The sequence below is a fragment of the Saccostrea cucullata genome, unplaced genomic scaffold, assembly GCF_032062105.1.
Source record: "Saccostrea cucullata isolate Sc308-1 unplaced genomic scaffold, CSIRO_AGI_Scuc_v1 ctg7262, whole genome shotgun sequence".
In the NCBI taxonomy this organism is placed as follows: Eukaryota; Metazoa; Mollusca; class Bivalvia; order Ostreida; family Ostreidae; genus Saccostrea; species Saccostrea cuccullata.
The window spans coordinates 13,483-32,099 of record NW_026927741.1 but is presented as its reverse complement, the minus strand read 5'-3'; the positions used below and the strand labels follow the sequence as shown (position 1 = coordinate 32,099).

General features: G+C 37.2%; 2 protein-coding genes across 4 annotated transcripts; one reads left to right on the top strand and one right to left on the bottom strand.

Annotated features, from left to right (window-relative positions):
- Positions 1–314: 314 nt before the first annotated feature.
- LOC134275420 (perilipin-2-like) lies at positions 315–11,441 on the bottom strand. Of its 3 annotated transcripts, none has more exons than XM_062757705.1 (10): positions 11,287–11,441; positions 9,171–9,388; positions 8,968–9,050; positions 8,731–8,841; positions 8,361–8,553; positions 7,616–7,797; positions 7,382–7,507; positions 6,606–6,776; positions 6,283–6,405; positions 315–1,239 (listed from the first exon to the last, which is right to left on the bottom strand). In XM_062757705.1, exons 2-10 carry the CDS (start codon positions 9,376–9,378, stop codon positions 1,123–1,125), a joined length of 1,314 nt encoding a protein of 437 aa, XP_062613689.1. In that variant the 5' UTR covers positions 9,379–9,388; positions 11,287–11,441; the 3' UTR covers positions 315–1,122. The 3 variants fall into 3 exon arrangements, with proteins under 3 accessions (XP_062613689.1, XP_062613688.1, XP_062613690.1); XM_062757704.1 differs by having other exon boundaries at positions 9,171–9,400; positions 11,287–11,422; XM_062757706.1 differs by lacking the exon at positions 315–1,239 and adding an exon at positions 4,410–4,777 and having other exon boundaries at positions 9,171–9,400; positions 11,287–11,422.
- A 5,397-nt stretch (positions 11,442–16,838) lies between these two features.
- On the top strand, positions 16,839–18,344 carry LOC134275419 (uncharacterized). The gene has a single exon (XM_062757703.1). The coding sequence runs from the start codon at positions 16,839–16,841 to the stop codon at positions 18,342–18,344; it is 1,506 nt and encodes a 501-aa protein (XP_062613687.1).
- Positions 18,345–18,617: the final 273 nt, after the last annotated feature.

Genomic DNA, 18,617 nt, shown 5'->3' with positions numbered 1-18,617 from the left:
AGCCTTTTCTGTTTAAAAATGTACCACATTTATGACGTCATTTTTCCAGAATGGTCCTCCTTTATGCCAACTTTCGTTTATGATTTATCACATTCATATACTCAACAGTTACCTGGTATTAAGCCAATTTCAAAAAATTTTGAAAACATGAAATTTTAAGGGCACAATAAAGCCTAATCCGTATCTTCTAATGTAGGAATATCACCTTAATTAAACGATATACTTGTGACAAAGAAACATATAGATCTAATCGTCCGTACGTCACCTTACCTCTCTGTCCACTACCAGTAAACTAAGTCAAATCAACCACAAAACTGTTTTGTAAAACTTTTTATTGCACATTACATTTTAAATGAATAGATCAGTAAATACTCTGAAGTAACTGATGTAGTATACGTAATACGAAACAAAACAAAACACAAACAAACATACTAAAGACGTACGGGCAAAGACGGCCTGTACCTTACGAAATAAGCCAAGAATGAACAAATACTGCAACTAGGTTCTTTTAAACATGACAACGCCAAATCAGAAGAAAAAGCGAACCGAGTTTAATTTACAAAGGGAACTGAAAGTTGCACATATACCATGTATACATCTAGTTATTTTATTTTTATTGTTCATTTAAGAATACAATTTGTGGGAAACTTCCCTCTTTATATATAATTGAATTTTTATATACTATACATGTAATATTGTACATGTATATTCTTGGGATACAAAAGCTTTGTTCCGGTATATCGTTTTTATTTATACATGAATTATAACATGGTGAAACAAATTGAATGTAAAGCAGAATGATTATGTTTATTTGCGTCATCTAACTTTCCTCAAAATTTTACAAATGTGGAATTAAGTAGATTATATGATTTTATCTAAATTTCACCAGACAACAAAAGATATGATTTCAGACTTTCCTGTTAAGCACATTACAGCTGTAATGATTTTTTTAAAGCTGAAGTATATTATAATTATGCATTGTGTTGTATTAATACGGACCTGACTACTACATTTTTAATATTGTCACCAAGACTTACAATTATCAAACTTATAATAAGAATTTCACGGGAAAAAACAAAAGCAATGCATGTAAGTTGAGAGGGATTGAGTGTTTTTCTTTGATCAATTCATGACAAATCGTCCATTGTGGTCCGTGGTCAGATTGGGCACGTGACCATTACACTCCGGGTGATAGTCTGGATCCTCAAGGTTCAGGTCCTCAATCTCCAAATCCATCGACTTAAAAAAAGATACACGTTAGTCATTATGATTATTATACCCCCCGCTTGAAAAGCGGGAGGGTATATAGTAATCATTAATTCCGTCCGTCTGTACGTCTGTCCGTCCGTCCGTCCGTCTGTCCGTCCGTCTGTCTGTCCGTCCGTCTGATACGCTTTGGGGTACCCATCTCTTATCCGCAACTCCTCTCATACCACTGAATGAAATTTGATGAAACTTTCACAGAATCTTTATTACATATTGCCATTGTGCACCTCCTATTTTACTTTTTGATCCGGCACATATTTTGGGTTTCCCGACCACAGGAAAACATGGACTTTTTCACCAGTTATAACCATATGGGAGGCGGGGGGTATCATTTAGTGAGCTCATCGCTCACAGTACCTCTAGTTTAGTGTAAGAACGGTCAGCTTTGTTTGTCTTTGGGATACACTCGTAAAATGCTGCAAGAAGTTTTCTCTAGATAAAGGCTAATGTTAAAATTCTTTTGACGTGATTTTTTAAACATAATCCCCCAGCCCCCTGGAAAAGAAACCACAAATGGCTTAACTTCATGGAGACTCTTTTCTCGCACTGTCTGTTAATGACGATGTATAAAGATATTCCCCCTGGTATTGTATTGATCAAAATTGTTCGTAGAAAATTAAAACTAACGTACATGTATCCCCAAACAAGCCCACAAAATTGGATTTTCTAGTCCTTTTAGCTCAGGTGAACACATCCTCTTTCAAGAGGAGATAATTAAAAATTAATGAAAACTTAGTGCCATCTTATCAAAATCTTCTCAAGAACCATTACACTTTTATGTGAAAGCATACTCAGGTAGTGTAGACTCGATTTTTTGAAAACATGACCCCCGGGGTAGGGTGTGGCCACAATGGAGAATGAAAATTTTATATAGGAATACATAATAAAAAGAATTTGAGAATCTGCTTCTCAAGGAATACAAAACTATGACCTAAGTATTGATATGACATCATCCTCAGGTAGAGGAGATTCACCCTTACTTGATAAAATACACAGGGAAAATTTTCAACTTGTTCCATATTACAGCTAAGGGTTGTGTTCATCTTTTTAACTTCCCTGATTCAGTTTGCCGACTTTATGCAAGTGGTGATGTGCAGCAATGCAAACTTCAAAGAATATAGGTTATGGTCAGATTTGGTGATCTTTTATTATAACAGTCTTCATGAAATGGTCCTGTGATGTTTGTTTCAAATTCTGTAACTGCACATGTAATCTAGACTTAATTGCATCTACATGTATTTCATATACTTTCTTCTTTAAAAGCTTGTCTTTCTGTTTTAATGTCAATGTTTTTCATGCCAGACCCATTCTTAGGTGCAAATGATTTCTTACCACTCTTTCAGAGTATCTGAATTAAAATTCAACAAGAGGTCCAGGGGCCACATCGCTCACCTGAGCTCTGGCTATGTAAAACTAACAGCAAAAATCAGTTCAGTTTTGAAAAATTTAAATATTTTAAAAAGTGGGTTGAAGTGGGATCATGATTTGAACAAACTTGAATCTACATCAAATGAGGATGCTTCCTTGAAACCATAAACAATCATGGCTTTGCTGTTCTTGAGAAGAAGAATTTTAAAGATTTTCCCTATGTATTCCTTATAAAACTTTGATCCCCCCCCCCATTGTAGCTCCATCCTACCGCCGGGGGGGGGGGGGGGGGGGGTCATGATTTGAACAAACTTAAATTTACACCTCCAGAGGATGCTTCCACATGAGTTTCAACTTTCCTGGCCCAGTGGTTCTGGAGAAGAAGATTTTTAAAGATATTCCCTGTGTATTCCTATGTTAAACTTTGACCCCCACTGTGGCCCCATCCTATCCCCGGGGTTCATGATTTGAACAAAGTTGAATCTACACTACCTGAGGATGCTTCCATATGAGTTTCAAGTTTCCTGGCCCAGTGGTTCTAGAGAAGATTTTTTAAAGATATTCCCTGTGTATTCCTATGATAAACTTTGACCCCACTTTGTGGCCTTATCCTATCCCCGGGGTTCATGATTTGAACAAAGTTGAATCTACACTACCAGTGGATGCTTCCACATGAGTTTCAACTTTCCTGGCCCAGTGGTTCTGGAGAAAAAGATTTTTAAAGATATGCCCTGTGTATTCCTATGTTAAACTTTGACCCCCATTGTGGCCCCATCCTATCCCCGGGGTTCATGATTTGAACAAACTTGAATCTACACTACCTGAGGATGCTTCCATATGAGTTTCAAGTTTCCGGCCCAGTGGTTCTAGAGAAGAAGATTTTTAAAGATATTCCCTGTGTATTCCTATGTTAAACTTTGACCCCCATTGTGGCCCCATCCTATCCCCGGGGTTCATGATTTGAACAAACTTGAATCTACACTACCTGAGGATGCTTCCATATGAGTTTCAAGTTTCCTAGCCCAGTGGTTCTAGAGAAGAAGATTTTTTAAAGATATTCCCTGTGTATTCCTATGATAAACTTTGACCCCACATTGTGGCCTTATCCCATCCCCGGGGTTCATGATTTGAACAAAGTTGAACCTACACTACTAGAGGATGCTTCCACATGAGTTTCAACTTTCCTGGCCCAGTGGTTCTTGAGAAAATTTTTAAAACATGCCATTTCACTAATTCATAATTATCTCCCCTTGGAAGAGGGCGTGGCCCTTCATTTGAACAAACTTGAATCCCCTTCACTCAAGGATACTTTGTGGCAAGTTTGGTTGAAATTAGCCCAGTGGTTCTTGAGAAGATGAAAATGTGAAAAGTTTACAATGACGTCAACGACAACAACATTAATGACGACAGACAAATTTTGATCAGAATAGCTCACTTGAGCCTTCAGCTCAGGTGAGCTAATAAAATGCTAATATGTGACTTTTGAATATCCTCTATCCTGCCGTAATTAATACCAGAATTCATTTTACATCAATCTGCAGTGCACTCCATATTGTTCAGTCTTGTACTCAAACTACATGTGTATACCCAAGTTTCATTGGAAATATCAAAATTTCCAAGACCAATTGGAAGCATGTCAGAATATTCACCAAAATCATAATTATAGTGGCTGGTGCTTTGCCACTTGTTTTCTTTTCTTTGCTCTTGAATTTAATTTACTTATATTTCTAAAGTTATGATGCATCAATAATTGACTGATAGAAATAACTCATGCAAACATTTAAAGCAATGTTTTATTCATGCCTGATATCAACACTGAGGATAGCAAGAGAAGCAAAAAGAACAAAATATGTATGTTTGAACATGAAAGAGTCCAATTTTGACACAAATCAAAACACAATTTTTTTTTCAAAAGATATATTTTAGTTCAATACAGTTTTACTTGTCAAAAAATAGCATTTATTTCCAGTGTACTTAAGTCTTTTGCAAAGAATCAACAATTTGTACACATAGGTATAAGGTATTCATAATTTCAATGTCTGTATTTAGTGAGCAAACAAATTAATCACAGCAATATTTAAGTCACAATTCCTCATATTCACTCTACTTTCTCTTCAACCTTTTCCTCTTTTCCTTTCCAACCCTAATAAAATAGGAAAACATTTTCATTATTGAACTAGCTTTGCATTAGCAACTGAGATCAACACACTGAGTGAAAGATCTGCATATACATTAAATTTATATGAAATGATGGAAGAAAGCTCCTCCTTTTTAAACAAGATGATGAATGATAATCTAGTGTTGACAAGATGTTATCATATACTCAACCAACACCCAAAAGGACAATATTAGTGACTGCAAAAAACAGAATGTCTAATGGTAGTTTGGTTTGACTGACTGGAGAAGATTATGAGTCTATGACTCAGATCTAGTAAAATCCAGATATTAGTTAGTATGGTTCAAAGTTGGATGTCCTCAATTCAGTAACAAGAATGTCTGATTTGCATTTAGCATTTTCCTGAACAGCAGAATACACTTTCCTTCGATTTTTTTTTTATTTGAGTAGAACTTTATCCTGTTCACAATGATCCTTATTAAAAATGAATTTAAGAAAATGGACATATGAAATACAATTATGCTATGGATTTGAGGAAGAGGGACACATATTAAAAGTTGAAACTTCAATCAAGTTAAAATGTATAAAATCATAAAATAACAATAGGGGAAACCATGCCCCAAGGATTAATTCAGCTACAAGATGTAAGAAGCTACCCAATTTTATTTTATATATTGTTGGTTCTGACTATATAGAAGATTTTTTTATCTATAAGAATTTCAAAAGTATTAGGGGTATCTGCAATATAATTTGCTTAATTGTTGAATTAAAAATAAAACAAAAACATTGGGTCTTTCATGTTCAAACACATTTCTGGGGAAGTATCTGGACAAAGCAGAAAAAGTGAAGGAAAAGAAGGAAAAAAAAATGATAAAAAGCACATTTCTCACATTTATATAAATATTATAAATATCTTTCTCTTTTTATTGCACCATTCCTTACGTTTACTTTCATTTGAGGTTAACAAAATATCTCTCTAGCTCACTGATGAAAACATTAAAGATGAATTTCTTTTTTTTTTATTTACAAATTAGCTTATGCAAATACGCTTATAGTAACCTTTAACTTTCAATTAATTTTGTCATTTCCTTAATTTTCTTTTGTAATTTTCAGCAAAGTAGCTACTGTTGGGTACTAACAGTATAAATGAATTTGTGGAAGGTAGATAAGTGACAGTTACTTATTTGGAATAAAAAACTATTCATTACAAAAACTTTCTTACCCAATTCTACAATAAAAGTAAGTTTTTCTACATGAATTTGCTATGGAAATATTTGAGATGTATATCCAGCAATGATTAACAGAGACACACGTGTGACAACATAAAGAGTTAGGAAAAAAGTTAAAGTTAATTCATGCAACATACATTCCAAAACATTTAATATTTAGTATTGGCTGTTTGCACCAAAAGCATACAACACATATAACTAAAAAAATAATCGTTATAAAATACTGAATAATTACTATGTATAATTTTGACCAATCAGCCAATTCTAAATGTTGTCCCTATAAGTTGATAATGGTCTACCTACCAGCCAGTGGAGGGGGCCTGTTAGAAGCTTCTCTGTCAGGTAACTGAGGGTTTCCTGTAAATGAGTCACCCTCTCCTTTGTCTGGGTCAACACCCAAGCCGGAACATCTTCATATCTCTCAACCTTTAAAGGAAAAATAATCTTAAGGTTATGCTGGATAGTTACTTCAACTTTTCATCAAATATGCTTTTCTCATTTTTTCCATGATAGTACAAGTCTTCTCAATACCAAATGTAGATATGATATTATTTTACTATGTCATATTTAGTATATAATGATTTCTTGCCCTGGGACATTTAGTCTTAATAACCAAAGAGCCTCACTTTTTGAAATGACTGGTATAACTCTTCAGTGAAGGCCTTGGCGTCCTGTAATCTCTCTTGTACAGCTTTAGGTTGAACGGATTCCGGTAACAGGGAGGTAACTCTTGTGATGCTTTGTCGGAGTTGCTGGCTGACGTGACGCGCGACTGCAATTGTTCTTCCCTCTACAGTCTGCAAGGATTTAAATAACTTCCTTATTAAACTCATTCACTTAAGTTAAAATTTTTATATCTGGTTTTTTAATCTTTGACTTTAACCTTTCTTTAGTCTACTAAAATAATTATTATATGATGTCACTTTAATCTCAGAAAGTAGGAGAATGTCCTTTGAATTGATCATGACATGCCTTGTTTTGCAATGCATGTATATAACCTTGTACTTTTTAAGCATTATCAAGGACTCTAAAAATAGCAAATAATCAATTCATAAACATGCCAAGGTTGACAACTTGCAGATAAACACCCTATATACCTACAAGTAAATGTCACTCACAAGGACAAGGACCCACTGCATGTCTGAATTGAATGTCATATTAAAGTTTAATTGCTTTATTTACCAGCTAACAATTTTTTTATTTTTCTTGTTTTTAAAGTTTATAAAGCATTTCATCTTGAAGAAAACATAAAAATAAGGATAACTGACTAAGACATTCAATTAAAAATTGAAAATGGTCTAGCTTCAAGATTTAATCAGAAACATTTTTCCTTCCTACTTATCTTGTTTCCAGTGGAGAAAAGATTTATTTTTGGTGATTGCCTAGACACACTTTTACTTACATCGGGTAAGTCGGGGTTCTCTGCCTTGATTTCTGACCAGGTGCTTGAGATTTTGTTCTGCGTAGCTTCAACTGTTTCCCCCAACTTTTCCTTAGCTGAGTCCATATTGGTCTTGGCAAACTGAATCTGTCAATTTGACAAGTCATGCATTGATATTATCATTGACATAATGAGCATTTATTTGATCTTTTTCCAAACTTGTTCATTTCAAAGTATAAAAATAACAATGTTTACCAGGTCTACAGTGAAGTTGAGTTTCTGGAGATTTTCCTTGCTGCGGAGTTGTATTCCCTTGAATTCCTTGACGGCCCGTCTGTACATCCGCCTGCGGACTTTAGTGGTTAGAGTCTGGGCTCTGGACACTGGGTCCTGGGGGTATTCATCCATCTCCACCTCTTCCTTCTCTGAGTCTGACTCTGGAAAAAGGGTGACAAAAGTTATTTATCTAGTCATCTGCTGATATAGAAAATACATATAATCCTACAAGTAAAATATTTGTTGACAAAAAGGAGATGGCGATGGATAGGGCATGTGTTGAGGAAACCAGCCGAATGCATCACCAAAGTAGCCCTTAGATGGACACCGGAAGGGAAGAGGAAACCTGGTCGGCCAAAGAACACCTGGCGAAGGACGGTTGAAAAAGAAATGAGGGACCACAAGCTAACGTGGGGAGAGTTAGAAAGTAATGCTAAAGATAGAGAGAAGTGGAGAAATCTAGTCCTTGCCCTATGTGCCCACGGGCATAACAAGGACTAAGACAGGACAGGAAAATATTTACAGGAAACCCCTAAAACTTATTTGTAGAACAGCTTCCCAAACTGTTGCAAATGACATTTGCTTGAAAAGACACAGTATATAAAATAACTATAGATGTATTTTATAGCAAGTACTAAACACATGTAACAGCTGTGTAAAATATAAAAAGATTTTTCTCATTGCAAAATAATTTTTTAACTTGAATTCCTCTGTCTAAACTTACCATTTTCTTTCTCTTCGCCCTCCTCTGGTGGCAGATATTTGTTGATGTAGTCCTCAGAGACAGTGAGGGCATCATTCATTTTCTCGGCCACATACTGACCATAGGTCGTCTCCATTGACTTGGACACCACAGTCATACCCATATCCTTCACAGATTGTACTGTACTCTGTCCATACTGCATCACTTTATCCACCTAATAACAAGATCAGAGAGATCTCCCTATTTTAATTTGTTCTTACTATACTTGCAGTTAACTCTTTTTTTTTTAAATATTAAATGATAATTTTATATTTCTTGTATGCATGTACATTTACATTTTTTTAAATTCAGTTATTCTGATTGGTCTGTTTGTAATAATTGATTGCCCTACCTGTTCCTTTCCTTGGTTGTACTTATCAGAGCCATACTGCTTCACGGCATTCACTCTGTCAATGGCTGGCTTAAGAACAGCCTGGCAAGCCTCCTTTCCATCGTTCACCAGCTGTTCAACAATAATGATAGAAATTATACATACAGAATATATGGACCACTGGACATATTAAAACAGAGAAGATTTTATAAATTGGATACAGAACTGCCTTGAATTTACAAAGAATTAACAACAGACCTCATCCGTAGGTTTGGTAATAGCTGGGTATCTCTCCTCCAATTTCTCCAACTGGTCACATGCAATCTTGTTCACTGCATCCACTGAAAGAAGTATGAAATTTTATATTAATACCTTCATGTATATATGCTTTCTCATTTCACAGCATAAAATCTGTTCAACATTATCAAAATCTCTAAAAAACTTAAGTATACTCGACTTACACTGGGGTTGGTATTTCTCCAGGTATGGTTTAGAAGTCTCAGCAACAGACTTGATGCTGGATTCGGCCAGATTCAGTGATGCACGGAACAGCTGGTTGCTTTCCTTGGTTCGTTGATACAGATTGCACGTCTGAGTGACCGCAGTGCTGACCACTGGCAGACTGGCCAAGCGGCTGACAAATTGCTCCTGTTCTCTTTCTGGTTCCATTATACTCCTCCTATACATGAAACTGTAATGAGGGTATCTAACCATGCAAATAAGTGTAAATGTAAATTACACTTTGTTTCCTACATAATATGTCATTAAACCTCCCTTTTCTATCTGACTTGCAGTTTAAATTCTTTCACATAGGCTGCTGACTCCCCATCTTAATTGTTAAAAAAAGATTATCTACTATACTATAAACATAAGTTATGTTTATAGCATAGTTGATATTTATTTTAACAATTAAGATGGGGAGTGCCTATGTTCTTTCTTTAAAAAAGTGCCTGAACCCCCCCCCCCCCCCCCCTTACGAGGTAAGCAACATATTATATTTATTATATATAACATATAAAATTGACACAACTCAATATTGTTTTTATTATAATCATTTAATAGTTCATCTTGAACATGAATATAAATATCTAGGAATTATTTTTACTTATAATGGTAAGCTTAAGTATGCAGCTGAACAACTAGCTGACCGTGCAAGAAAAGCTTTTTATGCAATGAAACGCTCTTTACCTTTTCATAATAACTTATCTGTAAAAACTCTTTTAAAATTATATACTTCACTTATTGAACCTATCATTTTGTATAGTTCTGAAATATGGATTTCAGACTTTAATATTAATATAAACAATTGTGATCAACTACCTTTTGAAAAGATACAGCATTTGATATTTAAAGATATTTTGGGTGTACAGAGAAAAGCTTCAAATTTAGCCATTAAATATGAGCTAGGAACAGTCCCTATTTGTTGCAAAGCTATCATCTCAATGTTTAAATACTATAAGAGACTAAAAAATGTTAAGAATAAAAATAGCACTAGAAATCAAATTCTTATTGCTGCTTCCTTAGAAGATGACAACTTATATAGTAATGGTGTAAAGGATAATTGGCAAAGTCAGATTGAAAAATTAAAAAAGAAACTTAATCTTCCATCATTAGATATAACTGATAACACATTCAGCACCTGCTTGAAGAATTTTTACAGAAAAAATGTTAATTTGCAACTCCAGAACATTGAATTCTCCAAATGTGGTAAATTATTATTTTTCAGTCAAATTAGAAAGAATTATGAATTACAAGACTACTTAAAATATCCAATAAATAAAGCTATACGTTCTAAATTAACAAAACTGAGAATTTCTGCACATCCCTTGGAAATTGAAGTAGGCAGATATTCAAAGCCTTGTATCCCAAAAGAATCGCGTTTTTGTCACTATTGTAAAACTATTGTAGAAAGTGAAATACATTTCATATATGACTGTCCCTTATATATAGATTTGCGAAAAAAGTACTGTTCTTTGAACATCTGTAATTTAAACGATAACATATTGAAAGAAAATCATTGTAAAGTATTATGTAATCCTGACAATGCAGTTCATTCTAGAAGGCTGTGTGAATTTTTATATGAATGTTTTGAATTGCGTTCCAAAAATAAAGCACAATTATAATATATATGTTTAATGCATATATTAGCTCATCACTGTCCATATTATACTGCTTGCATAATGATTATGTTTAATCTTCAAGTTGTTATACTCTGCATAGTTGACTTCACTGATCCATACACTTGCATGTATGTATTTTATTACTTGTCTTTTATATGTAACATGGTTGTATGCCAACATGTTTGGTGAATCAATAAAGAAATTGAATATATTTAATTATAGGCCTATAATGTAACAAAAAACTGGATATATATGCATTTCAATAAAAAAAAACTAATAACAGTATATTCTAAAATGATTGGAAATCTATATTGTATGTTTGACATTCATCTTATCAGGATTTACTTCTGGAATTTTCCTAGACAAAGTGAACACAAAAGAAACTGCGATCTACTAACAAATACACTGAAAAAGCAAAAATTTTTACAATATTACTTTGTGGTGCATTAGTACATACCTGATCAGTTATTCAGTTGCTTTGTAAAAGACAAAATTACTCGTATTTCGTCAATCAGCTGCTTTTATACACGTACAACTACTAACTTCGATAAAAATATGGGTTCAAAGTCCAAGTTGCTGTACTCTGACGTAATGGTGAATATGGGGTTCCAGGCAGGAGGCAGTATGTTTAATGTGAAAATGATGATTTAGAATGGTTAATATTTTTATAATTTTTATGCTCGTTTGATAATTTACATGTACAAGTTATGCAAGTATTCACAAACATTTTAACAACGTTGTAGCAATTTAGATTTCATCCTTATAACCACGCCACTCCTTCATGACAGAGAGCTAAAAATAGATCAAGGAAAGTCCCCATTCTGGGTGACTGATCAGCACGTGAAAAGCAGACAATGCTGACTTTTTAAAAGAAGGACGAAGGTTAAAAAAGATTCACTGACAATCAGTGTTACACGTGCACTGTCACTGTGCTAGCTGTTGTGAAATTATAAATACGGACATATATATATGTTCCTTGCTATGACATAATATTTATTTATTAAAAATATTATATGAAAATTATTAACTCTTTTTTTTATGCCCCCATAAACGAATTTTCGGGTGTATCCAGTTTTTGTCGTGTCCGTCTGTCCGTCTAGTTGTCTGTCTGTCTCCATGTCTAGCTGTTTGTTCGCAAAAACTTTAACCTTGTCGATAACGTTAACTTATGATTAAGTGGAGCTATGACTTTCTTATATTTATGCCCCGTAAACGAAGTTTCCGGGGTATATAGTTTTTGTCGTGTCCGTCCGTCTGTCTCTCTGTGTGTCTAGCTGTCTGTCTGTTTGTCTGCAAAAAACTAACCTTGCCCATAACTTTTGATGTAGTGGAGCATATGACTTAATTTAATTCATATTTCACGTGTGTTGTATTCCTTGTGATAAGACCTTTCTTTGGGTACCACCAAATTTGACCTTTTAATCTTGGAGTTTGACCCACTTCTACACAAAAAATCCAAATTAACTTATTCTGTGACCTTATCTTCTGAACAGTATATATCATGACTTATACTTCATATAATTATGTAATATTTGTTAAAAGACCTTCCATTGAGTACCAATAACTTTGACAATTTGACCTTGACCTTTGAGATTTCTGTACTTATGAAAACAAGAGGCCCATGGGCCACATCGCTCACCTGAGAAGCTTTGACCATTCTGTTCTTTACCAGATTTCCTCCTTGTAAAACATAATGCATCCCCACTATACCCAACTGATCATGATTTAGACATTTTGAAATCTACACTACCCCAGGATCCTTCCATGTGCACATAAGTTTCAGCTTTTCTGGCCCAGTGGTTCTTGAGAAGAAGATTTTCAAAGATTTTTCCTATATATTTCTATGTAAAACTTTGATTACACATTGTGGCCCCGCCCTTCCCCAGGGGGTCATGATTTGAACAATTTAAAATCTACACTACCCCAGGATGCTTCCACATAAGTTTCAGCTTTTCTGGCCCAGTGGTTCTTGAGAAGAAGATTTTAAAAGATTTTTCCTATATATTTCTATGTAAAACTTTGATTACTCGATGTGGCCCCGCCCTACCCCCGGGGGTCATGATTTGAACAATTTAAAATCTACACTACCCCAGGATGCTTCCACATAAGTTTCAGCTTTTCTGGCCCAGTGATTCTTGAGAAGAAGATTTTCAAAGATTTTTCCTATATATTTCTATGTAAAATTTTGATTCCCCATTGTGGCCCCGCCCTTCCCCGGGGAATCATGATTTGAACAATTTAGAATCTACACTATACCAGGATGCTTCCACACAAGTTTCAGCTTTTCTGGCCCAGTGGTTCTTGAGAAGAAGATTTTCAAAGATTTTTCTTATATATTTTTATGTAAAACTTTGATTCCCAATTGTGGCCCCGCCCTTCCCCCAGGGGTCATGATTTTTACAATTTAGAATCTACACTATCCTAGAATGCTTCCACATAAGTTTCAGCTTTTCTGGCCCAGTGGTTCTTGAGAAGAAGATTTTAAAAGATTTTTCCTATATATTTCTATGTAAAACTTTGATTCCCAATTGTGGCCCCGCCCTTCCCCCGGGGGTCATGATTTGAACAATTTAAAATCTACACTACCCCAGGATGCTTCCACATAAGTTTCAGCTTTTCTGGCCCAGTGGTTCTTGAGAAGAAGATTTTAAAAGATTTTTCCTATATATTTCTATGTAAAACTTTGATTCCCCATCGTGGCCCCGCCCTTCCCCCGGGGGTCATGATTTTTACAATTTAGAATACATTACCCCAGGATGCTTCCACGTAAGTTCCAGCTTTTCTGGCCCAGTGGTTCTTGAGAAGAAGATTTTCAAAGATTTTTCCTATATATTTCTATGTAAAACTTTGATTCCCCATTGTGGCCCCGCCCTTCCCCCGGGGGTCATGATTTTTACAATTTAGAATCTACACTATCCTAGAATGCTTCCACATAAGTTTCATCTTTTCTGGCCCAGTGGTTCTTGAGAAGAAGATTTTTTAATGACACCACCCTATTTTTGTCTTTTCTTGATTATCTCCCCTTGTGAGGGGACTTGGCCCTTTATTTTAACAATCTAAATTCCTCTTCACCCAATGATGCTTTGTACCAAGTTTGGTCAAAATTGGTCCAGTGGTTTTTTGAGAAGAAGTCGAAAATGTGAAAAGTTTACAGACGGACTGACAGACAGACAGACGGACGGACGACGGACAAAATTTGATCAGAAAAGCTCACTGGAACCTTCGGCTCAGGTGAGCTAAAAACTTTAACCTCCATAACTTTTAAATGGTAAGGGCCAGGACTTTCATTCTTCACATATGTAATTCTTGTGTCAAGGCCTTTCATTGGATATCAACAACTTTGACCTTGACCTTGGAGTTTGACCTCCTTCTAAAATACAACCTTAGTAGTATAAGGCGTCCCGCTAGGGCGGAAGTGACGTCATAACCGGAAGTGGGCTAACCGGAAGTGGACGAAAGTGGGCCCTAGCGGAAATGTCCTAGCCGGAAGCCGGCTGGATGACCGGGTCAACTGAGTGGAGTCCTAACCCTAACTAACCCGAACCCTAACCTAACCCTAACCCTAACCCTAACTAACCCTATCCCCCTTAGCCCTAACCTAACCCTAACCCTAGCCCCTAACCCTAACCCTATCCCCCTTAGCCCTAACTAACCCTAACCCTAACTAACCCTAACCCTAACTAACCCTAACCCTATCCCCCTTAGCCCTAACTAACCCTAACCCTAACTAACCCTAACCCTAACTAACCCTAACCCTACCCCTAACTAACCCTAACCCCCTAACTAACCCTAACCTATTCCCCTTAAATACGGGGTGTGTTTACATTGGTACGTAGGTACTACGTTTTTGTTTTTATGCTGACTATACAGGTAAAAATGCGCCGTGTGCAAAAAAAAAAAATATGCTGACTACACAGGTAAATACTTGGCACTGAGCCAAGTTTGTTTAGAGCCGTGTGCAAAAAAAAAATATGCTGACTACACAGGTAAATACTTGGCACTGAGCCAAGTTTGTTTAGAGCCGTGTGCAAAAAAAAAAATATGCTGACTACACAGGTCAATACTTGGCACTGAGCCAAGTTTGTTTAGAGCCGTGTGCAAAAAAAAAAATATGCTGACTACACAGGTAAATACTTGGCACTGAGCCAAGTTTGTTTAGAGCCGTGTGCAAAAAAAAAAATATGCTGACTACACAGGTAAATACTTGGCAGCGAGCCAAGTTTGTTTAGGGCCGTGTGCAAAAACTTACCTATGCATTATGACGTCATCCACTGTATATAAATACGGTTTTCTCCGACTTGGGGTTCATTCTACCCTCACAGCCATCAGCTGATAGACATGGATTCTACTAGAGAAAAACAGGTACAGTCTCGACGAACATTGAAACGAAAAAGTACCGAGAGAGAAATAGATTTACCACCTAAACCCATTTCGGAGTATTATCACATGAGACTAGCTGAAAAATGGACCTCTCCAAAATTTAAAGCGCGTGAAGATAGATATGTCGTTCATTTCAATGAATTTCCAGAAGAAGAAGAAACCACGGCTTTCCTTCGACGATTATTCAAAAACATGTTACAGGACTTCAAATCGAAAATGCAGTGTGATCCTAACGATTACCTTCGCCTGAACATAAAACACCCATCTCTGGATTCAGACATTTCTTATGGGTTTATGCAATGTAAAAAATTAAACGAAGACGTCATTTTTGAAGAAATAGATCGTGTGCAACAATCCAAAAAGGAGTTCAAAATCGGCGACGGCTCCACGGAATTCCAGCTGTTACACATCCAGAATCCCCAGGGGAGTGGTGGAAACAGAAACAAACATCTACAACTGGATAAAGAAACTTTCAAGAACAATAAACAATCCATCGTTCGGATCGTCAATCCCCATGATAAATTGTGTTTTGCTAGAGCCATCGCCGTCACTCGATTACACAGTCAGAAACCCGATCATCCAGACCCGGAATGGGAAAAACGATGGGTCCGTATGCGGAAGGGAGATCAATACTTAGACCAGAAACGAGAAGCCCTAGCCCTCATGGAACAGGCCGGATGTGATATCACTCAAGCGTGTGGATCTGCAGAGTGGATAAAATTACAACAGGTATTAGCTCCTCAGTATCGTCTGAAAATATTTCAGTTCAAATCTACTTCCACTAAACTCTGTTTAGAGCGCATCTTCAAAGGCTGGGGAGATGGAACTTGTTTGAACATTTTGTTAGACAACCGTCATTGCGATGCCATCATATCGATGCCGGGAGTAACGGGGAACCCCTACTACTGTGATCATTGCGACGTGGGGTACAGTCATGTCACAGACCATCGGTCCAAATGTCCTCATCGCTGTCCCTATTGTTTAGGACATCACCCTAAATGTCCCGATGAAAGGATCGAGATTAAATGCCAGGAATGCCATGGAATGTTTAAGAACAGGACCTGCTACGAACATCATTTAAAACCCCATAGTAAGAAGACCAGCACTACTGTGTGCAATTTAATGGGATTATGCGAGAAGTGTCAGTCCTGGATGCCTAAGAAATTATTTCCTCATCACAAATGCGGAGATCAGAAACAGTGTAAGATCTGTAAGAAAATCGTCGATGCCGATCATCGGTGCTACGTACAACTGAAGCCCAAGAAGAAGAAGAAGGGAAAAGGCACCTTAGAGTTTACCATTTATTTCGATTTCGAATGCACTCAGGAATCGGGCATTCACGTCCCTAATCTGTGTGTGGCACATCGCGTCTGTCAACATTGCGATGGTTTAGACATAGACCAACCTTGTCCTCATTGTCAACACATGGGACCCCGTCAGCACCTATTTCAAGGCCCAGACACCTTAAAGAAGTTCATGGACTGGTTATTTCAACCCACTACAGGTACTAAGAATTCCACTTTAGTACACGACGGGGCCATCGTCATCGCCCATAACTTCAAAGGATACGACGGACAATTCATTTTGAATTACATAGTGCATTCTTCTCCCCTGAAACCTAGCGTGATCATGAACGGGAGTAAGATCTTGTCCATGGAAATATGTGGACTCAAATTCATCGACTCGTATAGTTTCTTAACCTTTCCTTTGGCCCAGATGCCCTCCGCTTTCGATTTGAAGGAAATGAAGAAAGGTTATTTCCCTCACTTTTTTAATACGGAACAGAACCAGAATTACGTGGGACCTTATCCACCGGCAGCTTTCTACAATCCGGACGAAATGACTACCAGTGGACGAAAAGCTTTTTACGAATGGTACGACCAACAGAGGGGAAAAGTGTTTGATTTCCAGAAAGAGTTTGTAGGGTATTGTGTCTCGGACGTCGACATTTTAAGACGATGCTGTGCACGGTTTAGAAGCACCCTCAAGAAGTTGGTCAACGTGGACCCTTTCCAGGAATCCATCACGTTTGCCAATGCTGCTAATTTAGCCTACCGTCGAAATTTCATGCCTAAAGACAGCATTGCCATCATTCCGAACCTCGGGTATGATCCGGCACGACAATATTCGGCCAAAGCCTGTCGATGGCTCACCTGGATGAGTCATCAGAATGGATGTCACATACGACATGCCAGAAACGGAGGCGAAGTCCCGATCGGAAATTATACCGTCGACGGATACCAGGAAGCAACTCGTACCGTCTACGAATTTTACGGGTGCTATTGGCACGGATGCCCCACTTGCTATCCCAGTTTACAGACGGAAACTCATCCTCACCGGACCCAATTTACTTACCAACAATTACACGAGAAAACTCTCAGAAGGACTGCGGATTTAAAGGACATGGGGTACAACGTGTGTAGTATCTGGGAGCACGATTTCGATCAACAAGTGCAACAAGATGAGAGTTTACAGCAATTTGTACGAGATCTGGACATTCCGGATCCTTTGAAACCTCGAGAAGCCCTGTACGGAGGCCGGACCAATGCCACTAAATTATATTGTGAAGAAGGGGACATGAGATACGTGGACGTGTGTTCCTTATACCCTTACGTGTTGAAACACAGACCTTTTCCCTTAGGGCATCCCGAGATCATCACAGACGACTTCCAGGACGTGAGAAGTTATTTCGGTCTCATTCACTGTCGGGTCTTACCACCCCGAGGCCTCTTTCACCCCGTATTACCTTATCGGACGGGAGGTAAGTTATTATTTCCCTTATGTCGCACCTGTGCCCAACAACAAGACTCTACGTCTCAACACCCATGTCAACACACCGACCGGGAACGTAGTCTCACGGGTACTTGGGTGACGACCGAATTACATAAAGCCTTGGACATGGGCTATACCTTAGAGCAAACTTACGAAGTGTGGCATTTCAAAGAACGCAGTCAAGACTTATTTAAAGACTACATCGATACCTTCCTCAAGATCAAACAGGAAGCGTCCGGATTTCCCTCCGAATGTAAGACCTCAGAACAAGAACAAGATTACATTCGAGAAGTGTTATACAAAGAAGGATTCATGATGGATTCTCAGTATCAAGAAGAATCCAGTGTTAAGAACCATTGCTAAACTCTTTTTAAATTGTCTGTGGGGAAAATTTGCTCAACGATTGTTATTACCCAAAGTCAGATACTTGGACGAACCAGAGGAATTACATCAACTCTTACAAAATTCGACGGTCAACATCAAGGGTGTGCGACTCTTAATCAATAAAGAAGATTCCATTGAAGACAAGATGCTAGTGAATTTTCAAGACAAACAGGAATTCGTCGAAGAATGTCCCTTTGGAAACGTGATCCTAGCTTGTTTTACCACCGCCTATGCCCGCTTACATCTCTACGA

What these genes read in the sequence shown, in the direction of transcription:
- LOC134275419 (XM_062757703.1), top strand. Translation starts at nt 16,839, where the DNA reads ATGAACGGGAGTAAGATCTTGTCCATGGAAATATGTGGACTCAAATTC.
- LOC134275420 (XM_062757704.1), bottom strand. Translation starts at nt 9,396, where the DNA reads ATGTATAGGAGGAGTATAATGGAACCAGAAAGAGAACAGGAGCAATTT. An exon ending in TTACCAAACCTACGGATGAG is followed by an intron (nt 8,842 to 8,967) that starts GTCTGTTGTTAA and finishes ATTGTTGAACAG; the next exon opens with CTGGTGAACGATGGAAAGGA. An exon ending in GGGCGAAGAGAAAGAAAATG is followed by an intron (nt 7,798 to 8,360) that starts GTAAGTTTAGAC and finishes CCCTTTTTCCAG; the next exon opens with AGTCAGACTCAGAGAAGGAA.